Raw genomic sequence first — 19,637 nt, forward strand, 5'->3', positions numbered from 1 at the left:
TCAACGATCTGACAGGCAAGTTTAGGTGGCTTTCCGGCGCCTGCTCTCAGCAACTCTCAGAAGGTGCCGGCTAGCCAGGTCATTTCATGACCCGGAAGGAGTCCCGCGGCCATCTTGGATCCGGGGACTCCTTCTGGATCACCGGAGCAACGCGATCTCATCGCGTTGCTGCGGTGGGAGAGCACAGGGAGCCCCCGTCCCTACGCGATCCCCCTCTATGTCGATGTCACTACTGACAGCGGCATCAGAGGGGTTAAATGCCTGCGATCGGCGCTACCACCGATCGTGGTCATTGCTGCGGGGTGTCAGCTGTAATATACAGCTGACACCCGCACCCGATCACCGCGGCGCTCAGCGCGAGACCGCGGTGATCGGTGCGCCGTACTAGTACTGCTGCTGGCACAAATGCAGTGCCGGCAGCGCAGTACTAGTACGGCGCATGTCGCGAAGGGGTTAATTGTGTTGACTGGGAGCATCTCATGGTAACTGGGAAAAACCGACCATAAGTGGGCATGTTTAAAGATATACTATTAGCATCCTGTAGAAAACTTATACCCTCTGGTTGTAAAATGTCCAGGAATAAAAAGAAACCATTATGAATAGATAAGACACTACAAAGATTAATCAGTCTAAAACAAAGGGCATTCAAAATCCTGAAGGCCGAGAATACAGAAATAACATTTAAGAAGTATAAAGATCTAAGTAAGACATGTAAAAAAGAAAGCAAGCTGGCAAAGTTATCCACAGAGAAACAAATTGCTCATTGACATTAAAATAAATCCCCAGAATTTTTATAAATATATCAATGCCAAAAAGGAAAAAAAAGGTATAGGCCCCTTAAAAGACGATAGTAACAAGATAGGATATAATAGAGGATAAAGAAAAGGCTGAAATATTAAACAGGCACTTTTCATCTGTGTTGACCAATGAACTAACAGTTCCAGGGATCATTCAACAAGACGAAAATCAAAGTTCACCACCTGATATAATTAGTTTAACACAAGAAGACACCTGTGTCTGAGTAAATTAAACATTGTCAAATCCCCTGGCACAGATGGCATTCATCCACGAATACTGGGGAATTAAGCTCAGGAATCGACAGACCGCTGTATCTTGTATTTTTAGACTCTATTGTAACAGGGGTGGTACCACAGGATTGGAGGATGGCTGATGTTGTACCGATATTTAAGAAAGGTAAGAAGGTGGAGCCTGGCAACTGGTAAGCCTGACATCAGTAGTGTGCAACATTTTTGAGGGCATTATAAGAGATGATCTGCTGAAATTTATTGCATAGAATAATATAATAATGGACAACCAGCATGGATTCATGAAGAATAAGTTGTGTCTAACTAACATGTTGGGTTTCTATGAGGAGGTAAGTGCAAATCTGGATGTTGGTAATGCAGCTGATGTGATTTATCTGGACTTTGCAAAGGCATTTTATACTGAACCACATAACAACCTTATACTGAAGCTACAGAAGCAAGGACTGGGGAAAACTATATGCAGATGGGTAAGGAATTGGCTAAATTACAGAAAACAAAGAGTCGTCATAAATGGTGCGTTCTCTAAATGGGCTATAGTCAGCAGTGGGGTACCACAGGGATCTGTGCTAGGACCGATTCTTTTTAACCTTTTCATTAATGACCTTTTGGATGGGATGGAGAGTAAAGTGTCAGTCTTTGCTGATGATACAAAACTATGTAGGATACTAAATTCTGACCTTGACATTACAATTTTGCAAAACAATCTGGATAAGATGTCTGAATGGGCAAATACTTGGCAAATAAGGTTTAATGTAGATAAATGTAGAGTAATGCACCTGGGACAGAGTAATTCTATTGATGCAAATACATTAAATGTTACCATACTTGGGACTACAGAACAGGACTTGGGTATTCTGGTCACAAGTAAGTTGAGCAGCAGTACTCAATGTCAAGCAGCAGTCACAAAAGCAAACAAGATTTTAGGGTGTATAAAAAGAGAGATACAATTACATGATCCCAACGTATTGGTACCCCTGTAGAAATAACTTATGAGGCCACATCTAGAATATGGGATGCAGTTTTGGGCTCCACATTTAAGAAAAGACATTCAGAAATTAGAGTCAGTTCAAAGGCGGGCAACTAGATTATTACAAGGGATAGCAGGCCTCTCATATGATGAGATGTTGAAAAGGTTGGGCTTGTTTAGCTTAGAAAAAAAGACACCTCAGAGGGGATTTCATTTATATTTATAAATATATGTGTAGTAAGTACAAAGGACTGGTGTATGATTTATTCCTTCCAAGGACCATACTAAGGACCAGGGGGCACTCATTACAGGTGGAATAAAGGCAATTCCGACAGCTAAATAGGAAAGGGTTCTTTATAGTTAGAGCAGTCAGAATGTGAAAAACCCTACCACCAGAGGTACTAATGGCAAACACAGATTTTAACCCCTTCACGACATGCACCATGCATATGCAGCACATGTCATGTCCCTCCCTTTGATGTGGGCTCCAATGCTGAGTCCACATCTTTCCAGGCACATGTCAGCTGCTGTTGGCGGTGGTCACATGTACCGATACTTAAGAGAAATGAATATTCATGGAATGGGGTGAGTATTCATTTCTCTTAAGCATCGGCACACGTGACTGCCTGCAGCAGTAGGAAGTCTCTGGCTGAAACTGTGCTCGCTAGAGAGCAATGAATTCTCACTGCTTTGCGCGCACAGTCCTGGCATGCATAGCACTGAGTATTCCGGCAGCTATGCTCTGCTTGTGAGCAGCGCATGACGTCCCTGCCACGCGCTGCTTACAAGCATAAAGCAGTTGCTGGCATCAGAACAGGACACTGCGAGGGAACACCAGGAATGTAAATATAATGGTTTGCTTTTTTTAATGTTTTCTAATTGGGGCCGTGCATACCAGGACGGGGGTGGGAGCTGTTATGAACTGGTGATTCAGAACCACAACAGACCTGGTGGTTAAGAGCACACAAAGTGACCTGATAGTTACTAATAACATAGGACGAGCTCTGAGACGTGGGAACTCTGCTGACCGCAATCCCTAATCCTATCACACCACACTAGAGGTAGCCGTGGAGCGCTCCTGACCAGACGTAGGCGCCTCGGGCACAGCCTGAGAAACTAGCTAGCCCTGAAGATAGAAAAATAAGCCTACCTTGCCTCAAAGAAATTCCCCAAAGGAAAAGGCAGCCCCCCACATATAATGACTGTGAGTAAAGATGAAAATACAAACACAGAGATGAAATAGATTTTAGCAAAGTGAGGCCCGACTTACTGAATAGACCGAGGATAGGAAAGATAGCTTTGCGGTCAGCACAAAAACCTACAAACAACCACGCAGAGGGCGCAAAAAGACCCTCCGCACCGACTAACGGTACGGAGGTGCTCCCTCTGCGTCCCAGAGCTTCCAGCAAGCAAGAAAAACCAATATAGCAAGCTGGACAGAAAAAATAGCAAACAAAAGTAACACAAGCAGAACTTAGCTTATGCAGTGAAGACAGGCCACAAGAACGATCCAGGAGAGAGCAAGACCAATACTGGAACATTGACTGGAGGCCAGGAACAAAGAACTAGGTGGAGTTAAATAGAGCAGCACCTAATGACTTAACCTCGTCACCTGAGGAAGGAAACTCAGAAGCCGCAGCCCCACTCACATCCACCAAATGAAGCTCATAGACAGAACCAGCCGCAGTACCACTCATGACCACAGGAGGGAGCTTGACCACAGAATTCACAACAGTACCCCCCCCCCCCTTGAGGAGGGGTCACCGAACCCTCACCAGAGCCCCCAGGCCGACCAGGATGAGCCAAATGAAAGGCACGAACCAGATCGGCAGCATGAACATCAGAGGCAAAGACCCAGGAATTATCCTCCTGACCATAACCCTTCCACTTAACCAGGTACTGGAGTTTCCGTCTCGAAATACGAGAATCCAAAATCTTCTCCACTATATACTCCAACTCCCCCTCAACCAAAACCGGGGCAGGAGGATCAACGGATGGAACCACAGGTGCCACGTATCTCCACAACAATGACCTATGGAATACATTATGGATGGAAAAAGAAGCTGGAAGGGTCAAACGAAAAGACACAGGATTAAGAACCTCAGAAATCCTATACGGACCAATGAAACGAGGCTTAAACTTAGGAGAGGAAACTTTCATAGGAATATAACGAGACGAAAACCAAACCAAATCCCCAACACGAAGTCGGGGACCCACACAGCGCCTGCGGTTAGCGAAACGTTGAGCCTTCTCCTGGGACAATGTCAAATTGTCCACTACATGAGTCCAAATCTGCTGCAACCTATCCACCACAGTATCCACACCAGGACAGTCTGAAGACTCAACCTGCCCTGAAGAGAAACGAGGATGGAAACCAGAATTGCAGAAAAACGGCGAAACCAAAGTAGCCGAGCTGGCCCGATTATTAAGGGCGAACTCAGCCAAAGGCAAAAAGGACACCCAATCATCCTGATCAGCAGAAACAAAACATCTCAGATATGTTTCCAAGGTCTGATTGGTTCATTCAGTTTGGCCATTTGTCTGAGGATGGAAAGCCGAGGAAAAAGACAAATCAATGCCCATCCTAGCACAAAAGGCTCGCCAAAACCTCGAAACAAACTGGGAACCTCTGTCAGAAACGATGTTCTCCGGAATGCCATGTAAACGAACCACATGCTGGAAAAACAATGGCACCAAATCAGAGGAGGAAGGCAATTTAGACAAAGGTACCAAATGGACCATCTTAGAGAAGCGATCACAAACCACCCAAATGACCGACATCTTTTGAGAGACGGAGAGATCCGAAATAAAATCCATAGAGATATGTGTCCAGGGCCTCTTCGGGACCGGCAAGGGCAAAAGCAACCCACTGGCACGAGAACAGCAGGGCTTAGCCCGAGCACAAATCCCACAGGACTGCACAAACGAACGCACATCCCGCGACAGAGACGGCCACCAAAAGGATCTAGCCACCAAATCTCTGGTACCAAAGATTCCAGGATGACCAGCCAACACCGAACAATGAACCTCAGAGATAACTCTACTCGTCCATTTATCAGGGACAAACAGTTTCTCCGCTGGGCAACGGTCAGGTCTATTAGCCTGAAATTTTTGCAGCACCCGCCGCAAATCAGGGGAGATGGCAGACAAAATTACCCCCTCTTTGAGAATACCCGCTGGCTCAGGCAAACCCGGAGAGTCGGGCACAAAACTCCTAGACAGGGCATCCGCCTTCACATTTTTAGAGCCCGGAAGGTACGAAACCACAAAGTCAAAACGGGAGAAAAACAGCGACCAATGAGCCTGTCTAGGATTCAACCGTTTGGCAGACTCGAGATACGTCAAGTTCTTGTGATCAGTCAAGACCACCACGGGATGCTTAGCTCCTTCAAGCCAATGACGCCACTCCTCGAATGCCCACTTCATGGCCAGCAACTCTCGATTGCCAACATTATAATTATGCTCAGCAGGCGAAAACTTCCTGGAAAAGAAGGCGCATGGTTTCATCACCGAGCTATCAGAACTTCTTTGCGACAAAACAGCCCCTGCTCCAATCTCAGAAGCATCAACCTCGACCTGGAACGGGAGCGAAACATCTGGTTGGCACAACACAGGGGCAGAAGAAAAACGACGCTTCAACTCCTGAAAAGCTTCCACAGCAGCAGAAGACCAATTGACCACATCAGCACCTTTCTTGGTTAAATCAGTCAACGGTTTAGCAATACTAGAAAAATTATTGATGAAGCGATGATAAAAATTAGCAAAGCCCAGGAACTTTTGCAGACTCTTCAGAGATGTCGGCTGAGTCCAATCATAAATGGCCTGAACCTTAACAGGGTCCATCTCGATAGTAGAAGGGGAAAAAATGAAACCCAAAAATGAAACCTTCTGAACACCAAAGAGACACTTTGACCCCTTCACAAACAAAGAATTCGCACACAGGACCTGGAACACCATTCTAACCTGCTTCACGTGAGACTCCCAATCATCCGAGAAGACCAAAATATCATCCAAGTATACAATCAGGAATTTATCCAGGTACTCTCGGAAGATGTCATACATAAAGGACTGAAATACTGATGGAGCATTAGAAAGCCCGAATGGCATAACCAGGTACTCAAAATGGCCCTTGGGCGTATTAAATGCCGTTTTCCATTCATCACCCTGTTTAATACGCACAAGATTATACGCACCACGAAGATCTATCTTGGTGAACCAACAAGCCCCCTTAATCCGAGCAAACAAATCAGACAGCAGCGGCAAGGGGTACTGAAATTTGACTGTGATTTTATTTAGAAGGCGGTAATCAATACAAGGTCTCAGCGAACCATCCTTCTTGGCCACAAAAAAGAACCCTGCTCCCAATGGCGACGACGACGGGCGAATATGACCCTTCTCCAAGGATTCCTTTACGTAACTCTGCATAGCGGCGTGCTCAGGCACAGATAAATTAAACAGTCGACCTTTAGGAAACTTACTACCAGGAATCAAATCGATAGCACAATCGCAATCCCTATGCGGAGGTAGGGCACTGGACTTGGGCTCATCAAATACATCCCGGTAATCCGACAAGAACTCTGTGACCTCAGAAGGGGTGGATGATGAAATAGACAGAAATGGAACATCACCATGTACCCCCTGACAACCCCAGCTGGACACAGACATAGATTTCCAATCCAATACTGGGTTATGGACTTGTAGCCATGGCAACCCCAACACGACCACATCATGCAGATTATGCAACACCAAAAAGCGAATATCCTCCTGATGCGCAGGAGCCATGCACATGGTCAGTTGGGTCCAGTACTGAGGCTTATTCTTGGCCAAAGGCGTAGCATCAATTCCTCTCAATGGAATAGGATACTGCAAGGGCTCCAAGAAAAACCCACAGCGCCTAGCAAACTCCAAGTCCATCAAATTCAGGGCAGCGCCTGAATCCACAAATGCCATGACAGAATAGGATGACAAAGAGCAGATCAAAGTAACGGACAAAAGAAATTTCGACTGTACTGTACCAATGGTGGCAGACCTAGCAAACCGCTTAGTGCGCTTAGGACAATCGGAGATTGCATGAGTGGAATCACCACAGTAAAAACACAGCCCATTCCGACGTCTGTGTTCTTGCCATTCAGCTCTGGTCAAAGTCCTATCACATTGCATAGGCTCAGGTTTATGCTCAGATAATACCGCCAAATGGTGCACAGTTTTACGCTCACGCAAGCGTCGATCGATCTAAATGGCCAAAGACATAGACTCATTCAGACCAGCAGGCATAGGAAATCCCACCATGACATCCTTAAGGGCTTCAGAGAGACCCTTTCTGAAAATTGCTGCCAGCGCACATTCATTCCATTGCGTGAGCACAGACCACTTCCTAAACTTCTGACAATATATCTCTACCTCATCCTGACCCTGACACAGTGCCAGCAAATTTTTCTCTGCCTTATCCACTGAATTAGGTTCATCATAAAGCAATCCGAGCGCCAGAAAAAACGCATCAATATTACATAATGCAGGATCTCCTGGCGCAAGGGAAAATGCCCAGTCTTGAGGGTCGCCACGTAATAAAGAAATAATGATCTTAACTTGTTGAACTGGGTCACCAGAGGAGCGGGGTTTCAAAGCCAGAAACAGTTTACAATTATTTTTAAAACTCAGAAACTTAGCTCTATCTCCAGAAAACAAATCAGGAATAGGAATTCTTGGTTCTAACATAGAATTCTGAACCACAAAGTCTTGAATATTTTGTACTCTTGCAGTGAGATGATCCACACAAGAAGACAGACCTTTAATGTCCATCACTACACCTGTGTCCTGAACCACCCAAATGTCTAGGGGAAAAGAAAGACAAAACACAGTGCAGAGAAAAAAAAAATGGTCTCAGAACTTCTCTTTTCCCTCTATTGAGAAGCATTAGTACTTTGGGCCTCTAGTACTGTTATGAACTGGTGATTCAGAACCACAACAGACCTGGTGGTTAAGAGCACACAAAGTGACCTGATAGTTACTAATAACATAGGACGAGCTCTGAGACGTGGGAACTCTGCTGACCGCAATCCCTAATCCTATCACACCACACTAGAGGTAGCCGTGGAGCGCTCCTGACCAGACCTAGGCGCCTCGAGCACAGCCTGAGAAACTAGCTAGCCCTGAAGATAGAAAAATAAGCCTACCTTGCCTCAGAGAAATTCCCCAAAGGAAAAGGCAGCCCCCCACATATAATGACTGTGAGTAAAGATGAAAATACAAACACAGAGATGAAATAGATTTTAGCAAAGTGAGGCCCGACTTACTGAATAGACCGAGGATAGGAAAGATAGCTTTGTGGTCAGCACAAAAACCTACAAACAACCAGGCAGAGGGCGCAAAAAGACCCTCCGCACCGACTAACGGTACAGAGGTGCTCCCTCTGCGTCCCAGAGCTTCAAGCAAGCAAGAAAAACCAATATAGCAAGCTGGACAGAAAAAATAGCAAACAAAAGTAACACAAGCAGAACTTAGCTTATGCAGTGAAGACAGGCCACAAGAACGATCCAGGAAAGAGCAAGACCAATACTGGAACATTGACTGGAGGCCAGGAACAAAGAACTAGGTGGAGTTAAATAGAGCAGCACCTAACGACTTAACCTCGTCACCTGAGGAAGGAAACTCAGAAGCCGCAGCCCCACTCACATCCACCAAAGGAAGCTCATAGACAGAACCAGCCGCAGTACCACTCATGACCACAGGAGGGAACTTGACCACAGAATTCACAACAGGGAGCCAATCATAAGGATGGGGCCATGCATACCAGGAGTGGGGTGGGTAGAGGCTATTCATAAGGATGGGGCCATGCATACCAGGAGCAGAAAGGGGCCAATCATACCAGGTTAAGGATGGGGCCCTGCGTACCAGGATAGGGATGAGGGGGACCATTCCTACCAGGATAGGGATAAGGGAGCCACGCATACCAGGATCGGTATGAGTGAGCCATGCATAACAGGGTATGGATGAGGGGGGCCATGCATACTAGGATAGGGATGAGGGGGACCATTCCTACCAAAGTAATGATGAAGGGGGCATGCATACCAGGATGGGGATGAGGGAGCCATGCATCCCAGGATGGGGAGGATTGAGCCATGCATATGTGGCACCCCTAGGGGTATTTGCCACAAAAATAGTTACTGACACTAAACACAAATATTAAGATAGCAAAACTGCACTACCACCTCCGGCCAGAAGGGGGAGCTCCAGAGACTCCCCTTAATCCATTCTGGTCTGAGAGAAGAAATGGCAGTTGGGCCAAGGAGCTGATAGTGAGAGGTCATACAGTTGAATTTCTAACAGCCCTATGACGGTTTCCAGGCCCAAATCACCGGCCTGAGGAGAAGAGGGACAGAGAAAAGGGACATTGTGAGAACCGGGTAGCATTAATCACTACCCAGAACAGGCGCAAAGACGGATACCGGATCCGTGGCTGTATTCATTATATATAATACAGCAACCGGAAAAACGTGAGGTGATATCAGCTTCACTAGGGCCGGACGCAGCAACAGACACAGAGTTCAGCGGTACTCCCGGAGGGGGTAAGCCGATAAAAGGACTCGGGTTGCCCGTCGAACCAGGACCCGGAGGGGACAGATTGGGCCGGCAGCCAGTTCACATACAGCAGCAGGGCCACACAGAAATTGCGCACAATAAGAGGCGAAGACCCCGGCAGGGTCAAAGTAACTCAGAGTTCCCATACAGACTCCGGTGACAGGACTGGTTGTAAATCCTTTTATGTTAAAGTAAACTGGTTAAACGTTTCAGTGCCTCAGTCTTTCATTTGGACAATAGCCATCTATCCAGGATCGGGATCGTCACCGCTGGGAGAACCTGCTGCTGATCAAGTAAGTGCCTGTCCCCTCACGATACCCCTTACACTGTGCATTGCCTGAGGCCACAGCACCGGGTCAAGCCACCTGTGACATCCCCCTCAAGAGACAGACCCCATTGGTCCGGTGCTGGGTATCCCGGTCTCTTGGGCGTCACAATTGGCGTCACGAACAGGATCTGGCCAGCCCGTATACCGGGTATTGTGTGCCGTGATTGGAGCCCAAAACTGTGAAAACTTGGACGAAAAATCTTGAAAATTGACTTTATTAAAGAAAAATCCATTCCCCATTGAAAACTATTGAAAGTGACTTTTCCCCATTGGTTATAATGGAGTAAAGATGGCCGCCATCCCCTGAGGTAATCACCTCATAACCGTTAGGCACAAGACTGTTAATTGAGCTACGCCATCACCTGAGCCCCAGTCTAACTGAAAAACTTCAGAATCCACCATTACAGAGCGCGCGGCCGGCAGGAGCAGCAGGGGGCGTGTCATTGTGGGCGGCACCAAGCTGAGCGCTCTGACATCAGAGCAAGGGGAAAATCGATCCTGCTGCACAGCGGAACGAATCTACACTATCCCGACGGAAGCGGAGGACCGGAAGGGTCCGGATTAACTAAGGGGGCACAGTATGTCGCAGCACGGAGACGCCGCAGCATCCGGCGACGCTAATGCAGCTGAAAGACAGAGTGTCGATAGAGCGTCTGGTAGCGCAGCGGTGCAAGGAGTGGCGCCCATCATGCCGGTGCTGATGCCATATACCCCAGGTGGCCCGTGGCTTCCAATGTATGAAGGTGAGCCTAATACCCTTGACGATTTCAGAGAAAAGATGCTGGCCCATTTTAACATGTTCCCCGTGGGTGAAGTTCAGCGTGTTAGTCTCCTGATGATGCAGTTAAGTGGCCATGCTAAGCGAGAAGTCACAGCATGGGCAGCTGATCTAAAAGGCACTGTTGAACGCATATTTGCTGGATTAAAAGCTACATTTGAAACCACTGCCAGCAGCAAAGCTAAAGTGCGATTCTTTAATTGCAAACAAAAAGTTAACGAGGGCGTGAGAGACTTTGCCTTAAACCTGCAGGAAGCCCTTAAATCACTTACACTGGCTGAACCCATTTTTAACACCGGAGCGGATAAACTGCTAAGAGATCAATTTATGGAGGGACTCTACACCCCTTCTCACCGGGGGCATGTGAGCATGCTTGTTTTTAAGAACCCTGAATTGACATTTGCCCAATTAAAGGAGAGCGTTATACGTCTCCAGCTGGCAGAGGCACCTCGGGATCAGGAGCCTGCACAACTCATGGCAGAGGCTCCTCAACAACATGGAGTACCAGTGACATCAGCTATGTCCGGGGCCATTACTAAGCCCCTGGGGCCCAGTACTAATGAGGCTTTTCAACAAAAGCTTGACTCTTTAACTGATGTTGTTGCTTCAATGGCTAAAACCATGCAGGAGATGAGAGGACCCAAGATGGAGTTGTCAAACCGTAGAGAAGGTGTTCCATGGATGAGACCCCGGAGATACCCGACATGGAGAGGACGACCCCGCGACCGCTACCAACCGGATGGACAGCCCATTTGCCGCCGTTGCCAGCAGCCAGGCCACTTTGCACGAGATTGTGATTTAAACGGGAATCCCCTGGGAATGCGGGCCGCTTCGCAGGAATGAACTTTCAAGGCCCAACACCCTGGCACGACAGGTACATCGGAGGACGACCCATTATCCCTATCGTGCTGGACGGAATGCCCCTCAACGCTTTGCTGGACACAGGTTCCCAGATTTCATCTATACCGTATATCCTTTATAAGAGGTACTGGGCTGATGCAGATATTGATAAAGGGCCCTCTGATGTTGAACTAGATATATGGGCCAGTAATGGTAAGTTGGTACCGAAACTAGGATTCAGGGAGATGACCATAAAGATTGGTAAAGTAGAATTGAAGAAACAGGGTATAATTGTTGTTGATGTTGACCGGCGGAACTGTGAACCAACTGTATTGATAGGAATGAATGTGTTAGAGAACTGCTTTTCCGAAGTCATTTCTGTCTTACAGCAAATTGCTGAAACTGCCCAATCCTGCCAGCAGAGAGTTCTACGGAGGGAAATAAAAGTATTGATGTTAAGGCAACAGGTAGAAGTTGCAGGTGGAGAAATCGGCAGTGTGAGGGTAAGTGATCCAACGTCTATTGTAATCCCACCAAAAACAGAAATGCTGGTATGGTGTAGAGCAGCCATTGGTACTAAGGGACGAGATTATCAAGCCTTAATAGAACCAGTGTACACCGACAGCAGGCCCACTATACTCACAGCACGAGGGATAGTCGAGGTACACCGGGGACGAGTGCCGGTACGACTTTTGAACTGTGGAGAGGAAGAGGTCACTTTGCCAAGGTATGCTACAATGGCAAAGCTATATACTGTTGACAACAATGCCATCACAACCATTGAGCCCTTAGAACCAACCTGTCAGGTGGAAGGCAATGGCTCAGATGGAGAAATGGAGGATTGGTGCCAACAGCTACACGTGGGCATAAATTCAACACCTACCCATCAAAAACAAGGGGTGTATAGGCTAGTGACGGAATATGAACAAGTCTTCAGTAAACACCCATTGGACTTCGGACGGATAGAAGGGGTAGAACACACAATCCCCACAGGTGACCATCCCCCAATAAAAGAAAGATATAGACCCATACCGCCCGCTCACTATCAATGTGCAAAAGATATGCTGAGGGAAATGAAACAGGCCGGGGTAATAAGAGACAGCTGTAGCCCCTGGGCGGCCCCTCTAGTGATTGTCAAAAAAAAAGATGGAACTATGAGAATGTGCGTAGACTACCGGCAGATTAATAACATCACCCATAAAGACGCCTACCCCTTGCCTAGGATAGAAGAGTCCTTGACTGCTTTGAAATCTGCTAATTATTTTTCCACCTTAGACTTAACAAGCGGGTATTGGCAAGTCCCTGTGGCTGAGAGAGATAAGGAAAAGACGGCATTCACCACACCAATGGGTCTAAGTGAATTTAATCGCATGCCGTTCGGACTCTGCAATGCATCCGGTACCTTCCAGCGGCTGATGGAATGCTGCCTCGGACACAAGAACTTCGAGACCGTCCTCCTGTACCTAGATGATGTGATCGTCTACTCAAAGACTTACGAACAACACTTAAAAGACTTGGCAGAAGTGTTCAAAGCCTTATCCAGGTATGGCATGAAAATCAAGCCATCCAAATGTCACCTTCTCAAGCCAAAGGTACAGTACCTGGGACACATCGTGAGTTCGGAGGGAGTAGCACCGGATCCCGAGAAAATAACCGCCATAAGGGATTGGCCGAGACCTACCAGCGCAAAAGAAGTGAGGCAATTCCTGGGATTGGTGGGTTACTATCGCAGATTTATAAAAGGATTTACCAAGTTGGCAGCACCCTTGCAAGACGCCTTGGTAGGGCAGACGAAGAAACCTTCAAACCGAAACCCTCCTTTCCAGTGGAACGACGAAAGGGAAGACTCCTTTGAACAACTAAAGAAGGCACTAACCGGAGAAGAGGTTCTGGCATACCCAGATTACCATCAACCTTTCATCCTCTACACCGATGCCAGTAATGTGGGACTAGGAGCGGTGCTGTCACAAAAGCAAGAAGGTCGGGAGAAAGTCATCGCCTTTGCAAGTAGAAAGCTCCGGCCTACTGAAAGAAATCCAGAAAATTATAGCTCCTTCAAATTGGAACTACTGGCAGTAGTTTGGGCTGTGACGGAACGTTTCAAACACTATCTGGCCGCTGCAGAATTTATTGTCTATACTGACAACAATCCGTTGACCCACCTGGACACAGCCAAATTAGGTGCATTAGAACAGCGATGGATAGCCCGGTTATCTAATTACAACTTCAAGATCAAATATCGAGCAGGTCGCAAGAATGGAAATGCCGATGCCCTATCCCGGATGCCACACTTGAGAGATGTAGAAGAAGAAACGGGGGAGCTTGAAGAAATTGAACTACCAGCCTTCCATCATCCCAAGGCAAAACATCCTCAGTCAAGTACCTATCAGAAACAACAAGAGGTGAATTTTAATCCGTTAGCACACCATAGATGGGCTGACACCCAAGACAGCAATCCGGCTGTGAAGTTGGTGAAGGAACTGTTAACTGAGCAAAGTGCATATCCCGATGAGGATGCCCCAGAAGAGACGCATCAACTCTGGAAAGAGAGAGGCAAAATGTTCCTGTATCAAGGGAAGCTCTGTAGAAGGTACACCAATCCGAAAACACATGAATTGGTTTGGCAGATTATCGTGCCTAAACAAGATGTCAAGATGGTCCTCGAAGCTTACCATAATGGTGCTGGTCACTTTGGTTGGAAAAAGTTAGAAGTACTTCTAAGAGAAAGATTTTATTGGGTCGGGATGAGAAAATCAATCGAACAGTGGTGCAGAAATTGTGGCCCGTGCAACCTCAGAAGAAACGATCAAAAGAACCAAAGAGCACCACTGCAGCCCATAATCACCAAACAACCACTTGAACTTGTAGCCATAGACCACGTGAAGTTAATACCAAGCCGGTCCGGCTATGTCTATGCCTTGACCATCGTGGACCATTATTCACGCTTCTTGGTAGTAGTACCCGTAAAAGATCTGACAGCAAAAACAGCAGCCAAAGCGTTCCAAACGTACTTTTGTAGACCCCATGGATATCCGGAACAGGTTCTCACCGACCAAGGTACAGCCTTTGAATCAGAAATCTTCAGAGAATTCTGTAATATGTATGGTTGCAAAAAGATCCGGACGACGGCCTATCATCCACAAACAAACGGCTTATGCGAGAAGATGAACCATATTATAATAGACCTACTAAAGACTTTACCTGAGACAGAAAGGAATCAATGGCCAGAGAAATTGCCTGACTTGGTAGATCTATATAATCATGTCCCGGTAAGCTCCACCAACTGCACCCCAGCTTACTTTATGCGTGCAAGACCCGGCCAATTACCAATCGATCTAGAAATGGGAATTCTGAAACCAGACGCAGAAGTTCAAGACTCCAATTGGGATATCATACGGCAAAAGCAGTATCGCCAAGTGCAAGAGAGTGTGGAAAGAAGCCTTCAGCAAACTAGAGAAAGACAAGAGCGAACTTTCAACCAGAATGCTCTAGCGACCCCATTAAGACCGGGTGACCAAGTGCTCAAGAGAAATCGTCGAACCAATAAACTAGACAATCAGTGGGAAGCCGTACCCTACACAGTTTTACCAACAAGAATGGATAATCCTAAAATGTGTCTCATTAGCAAAAACGGGGGCTTATCATCTGTACTAGTGTCAAGAGACAATCTTAAATTATGTCCGGAAGCATTGAAAGAGACAGAAGTTGTCCAGCCAGAACCAGAAGTTATTCAACCCATGCAGGTCCAACCAGTAAAGGAAAAAGAAGAGGAAATGTATCACACCTGTATAGGAGACTTTCCCAAAACCCTACTAACATACCATGGTGCAGTAGTGGTTCCCATGGTGGCCTTTTACCCAACACCGAACCCAATACCAGAAGTCCCAAGACAGGAAGAGGCTGACCCCGTACTACAGGAGATTCCAGGCCAGGAAGAACAGATTCCTGATCAGAGTGATCCCATTCACGGTGGACTTGCCAACTCCATAGTCGTGGAATTATCTTCAGCAGAGCGGGCAGATACTACATCCGCAGTAGACAGTAGTACACCACATGAAGAGATACCGCTATTACGTAGATCACAGCGTAGTACCCAGGGCCAATTACCGGCCAGGTATGCAGATTACCAACTATAAAGCTCATAATGTGAATTGTATATATGTTATGCCATATATAGTTAAACAGAAAATGTAGTATAGTCATTGTTATCAGTCTGCAACGTTTAAGCCCAGTACCTACAGAGACTTGTCTGTATGAACTTCTTGCATATTCTTGAACTTGTTATCAACCCGGAGGCACTAAATCAAAGCTCCGGAAAGACTGCTTTTTGAACTTTGCTTTTTGCTCTTTTTGAACTTTCTTTAGACTTTCTATTGAGTACCTTCAAGGGTAGAACTGTATTAATGGACGCTATTTGAAGTGACTTTTTACAGAACTCTATTTTTGTTTCCTTGAGTGGTTTTTGTAACTTTTCATTTTTAAGACTCTGTACATATTAATTGTTATTTCAAAATGTTATCGTCCCACAGTCCCGGAGTACTGTTCTTAACTAAGGGGGAATGTGGCACCCCTAGGGGTATTTGCCACAAAAATAGTTACTGACACTAAACACAAATATTAAGATAGCAAAACTGCACTACCACCTCCGGCCAGAAGGGGGAGCTCCAGAGACTCCCCTTAATCCATTCTGGTCTGAGAGAAGAAATGGCAGTTGGGCCAAGGAGCTGATAGTGAGAGGTCATACAGTTGAATTTCTAACAGCCCTATGACGGTTTCCAGGTCCAAATCACCGGCCTGAGGAGAAGAGGGACAGAGAAAAGGGACATTGTGAGAACCGGGTAGCATTAATCACTACCCAGAACAGGCGCAAAGACGGATACCGGATCCGTGGCTGTATTCATTATATATAATACAGCAACCGGAAAAACGTGAGGTGATATCAGCTTCACTAGGGCCGGACGCAGCAACAGACACAGAGTTCAGCGGTACTCCCGGAGGGGGTAAGCCGATAAAAGGACTCGGGTTGCCCGTCGAACCAGGACCCGGAGGGGACAGATTGGGCCGGCAGCCAGTTCACATACAGCAGCAGGGCCACACAGAAATTGCGCACAATAAGAGGTGAAGACCCCGGCAGGGTCAAAGTAACTCAGAGTTCCCATACAGACTCCGGTGACAGGACTGGTTGTAAATCCTTTTATGTTAAAGTAAACTGGTTAAACGTTTCAGTGCATCAGTCTTTCATTTGGACAATAGCCATCTATCCAGGATCGGGATCGTCACCGCTGGGAGAACCTGCTGCTGATCAAGTAAGTGCCTGTCCCCTCACGATACCCCTTACACTGTGCATTGCCTGAGGCCACAGCACCGGGTCAAGCCACCTGTGACATCCCCCTCAAGAGACAGACCCCATTGGTCCGGTGCTGGGTATCCCGGTCTCTTGGGCGTCACAAATACCAGGGTAGGGATGAGGGAGCCATGCATACCAGGGTAATGATGAAGGGGAGCATGCATACCAGGGTAATGCTGAAGGGGAGCTTTCATGCCAGGATAGGGATATAGGAGCCATGCATACCAGGATGGGGATGAGGAAGCTATGTATACCAGGGTAGGGATGAGGGAGACCATGTATACCAGCGTAGGGATGAGGGAGCCATGTGTATCAGGATGGGAATGAGGGGACCATATATACCAGGATAGGGAATATTAAGCACATAATTGACCACATCAATTTTTTTTTCTAATATCCTCCTCTAAAATCTAGGTGATGGTCCGATGCGTCTTATAGTGCGAAAAATATAGTACTTCTTTCTTAGCTTTCTAGACTCTTGTGATTGACTCTAGAAGGAATAGGATATTGGATGTAACTGTCTTTAGGGGAATAGTAAGTACATGGAACTGTGGTTGTAGCGGAGATCTGTAGTGTGAGGGATCCCAACATTTGTCTCCTCCCCATATGCGGAGACCAATACTAATAATGTCATGTCATAGATTTCTTAATGTGTGTGTTTATAAGCTAAGTGGCTTCATGTACACATGGCATTACCATGCACACTTCTATATTTTTAGCTAGATTGTGAGAAAACTAAAGAAATACTTATTTAAAGAAATACTGTGGTCCTAAAAATAAGTGTTATTTAAAATGTCATCATGTAAAATGGCAGATGCAGTAGAGATCAGTATGTCATGCGTTCTCAAGCTAGGTACGAAACATGTCGCCTACATGTGCTATTAGGACAGTCCACTCTTCTGAGACACAAACTTTTTACAGAAAACACTTCACAACCTTGTCAGCATGCAAAGATACAAGAAATACCTGTTTGGGAAGTAATTTTTCCTTAAAACATTTTTCATCCATAAGTCTCACACTCAAGACACATTCAGCCCAGAATAAAGACACATTAATATTATGCTTATGCTTTGATTATATCAATTATACATCTATTATAATAATTTTTTTGGGTTGTCGTATGTCAAATTATTCTGCCCCAGGATGCAAACTGATCATGTTTTATTTCACACCTCCAGCGATAATGTGACAGATTTCATACATGTTACTATGGAAGCATATCTATTTAAGCTTCCTATGTAGACACTAAATACATGCATATACGTATTACATTACCAGTTAAGCTTTTGTCCAGTGCAACCAGCAGCAGGAATGCAACAGGAATGATGGTGCCCATGTTCATACTATGATCCAGCTTCATCCAGCTGACAGAAGACACAAATGTTTCAGCTCCAGGGTGCTTAAGATGTCCTATGCCACTTTATCCTGAAGACCGTACGAGCTCTGAAAGTAGGATAGTACCAGAATCTAGCCAGGGAATAACACAGAGCCAGTTATCCAGCAATCTGGCAGAATTCCAGAGAGACTCCCAAGTCCGCTCCCCCCCCAACCTCTTTGTATTTATACACACAGGGCGTGCATGGAATTCAAAGGCCAGCATTTAACCTTACAGGAAAAATGGGTGAAAAAATGATCCATCCCTTTAACTCCCTCTGTGCCTTAGAGCAAAAACATTTCAGATTTTAGATGATCCTCTTGTAATGGAGTCAATGCTGGCAAGCCACGTGCTTAGAGAACTATTGCTTTAGAACATCTGGTCACAGATTTTGATGGTAGTTTGTGTAGTTTTAATTTCTTAGTTATTTTCTAATGACAAGCTGTGCAAAGCTTAGCGTAGAATAGTTTGCAACTGATGTGCAGTTGCTGGATTATTACCAGTGGCATACATAATGACAGCAGAAAACATGGCTGCTATGGGGTCTGAGAACCAGGGGTGGGCCTGAGGCCAGCACCGGAACTATGCTCCCCTCCGCCCAGCATCGCAACTTCAACAGTATTGGCATCCTGGATGCTAATACAGTTGAAAACAATGATTAATTGAAAACGATGATAAAGGAGGGAGCGTCAGCTGTAGCTTCCTCCTCCATCATTCTTTCTTGGTGTCTCATGTCTCAGCCCTGCAGGCGCAATGACGTCACTACATGGTGCCGCTGTGCTGAGATGTGCCGGCAGTTCAGAACGCTAGCTGTATAGACCAGAGCATTGGAGGAATGAGGAGGAGAGGTCATTTAATATGAAAATTGTCTCTTCAGAGAAAAAGAAGAGTGGAACTCTATAGCGCCACCTATTCGTGGCAGCAGAAGTGTCCTGAGCCTTTGGGAAAACTGGTAGCGAGGGACGGCATTTATAATTATTGTTCCTGCCTGAGTGGGAGTAGTTATATCACCCTCGATGCCATGTGCCCATTAGCCAGTACATAGTAAGGCAGCCTTTCTGTTGACTAATTTCCCAGAGGAGCATTGCACGGCGAATAAGCCTCCTTACCTTGACAAGCCAAACCTGGTATGTCACTCTCCACAAGGAGAAACGATACCCCTTAGACCCCAGTCCAGAGCCTCTCACCTAGCCAAATCAGTTCTCATGCTCCGCACTGACGAGGGCCAACAGCCCAAAACACCGTATCTGCGATTTGAGATACTGATTTGGCTTTAATTCTAAATCATATTGCAAGACTCATTAAAGGGTTGATTGTGACTTGTAGGATCGCTACTTCCAACAGGTGGCGCTATAGATTTCAAGTCCTTTTTTTCTCT

General features: G+C 46.2%; 1 protein-coding gene across 1 annotated transcript in view; it reads right to left on the reverse strand.

Moving 5' to 3' along the window:
- PLAC9 (placenta associated 9) overlaps positions 1-18,411 on the reverse strand; it is a 153,688-nt gene extending 135,277 nt beyond the window's left edge. Inside the window, exon 1 of the mRNA XM_069753100.1 lies at positions 18,160-18,411. Within this exon, the coding sequence (XP_069609201.1) occupies positions 18,160-18,244 (85 nt within the window). The 5' untranslated portion in view covers positions 18,245-18,411. The remainder of the gene's footprint in view (positions 1-18,159) is intronic.
- Between the last annotated feature and the right edge of the window lie 1,226 nt (positions 18,412-19,637).

This window comes from Ranitomeya imitator, chromosome 2, assembly GCF_032444005.1.
Source record: "Ranitomeya imitator isolate aRanImi1 chromosome 2, aRanImi1.pri, whole genome shotgun sequence".
Lineage (NCBI taxonomy): Eukaryota > Metazoa > Chordata > Amphibia > Anura > Dendrobatidae > Ranitomeya > Ranitomeya imitator.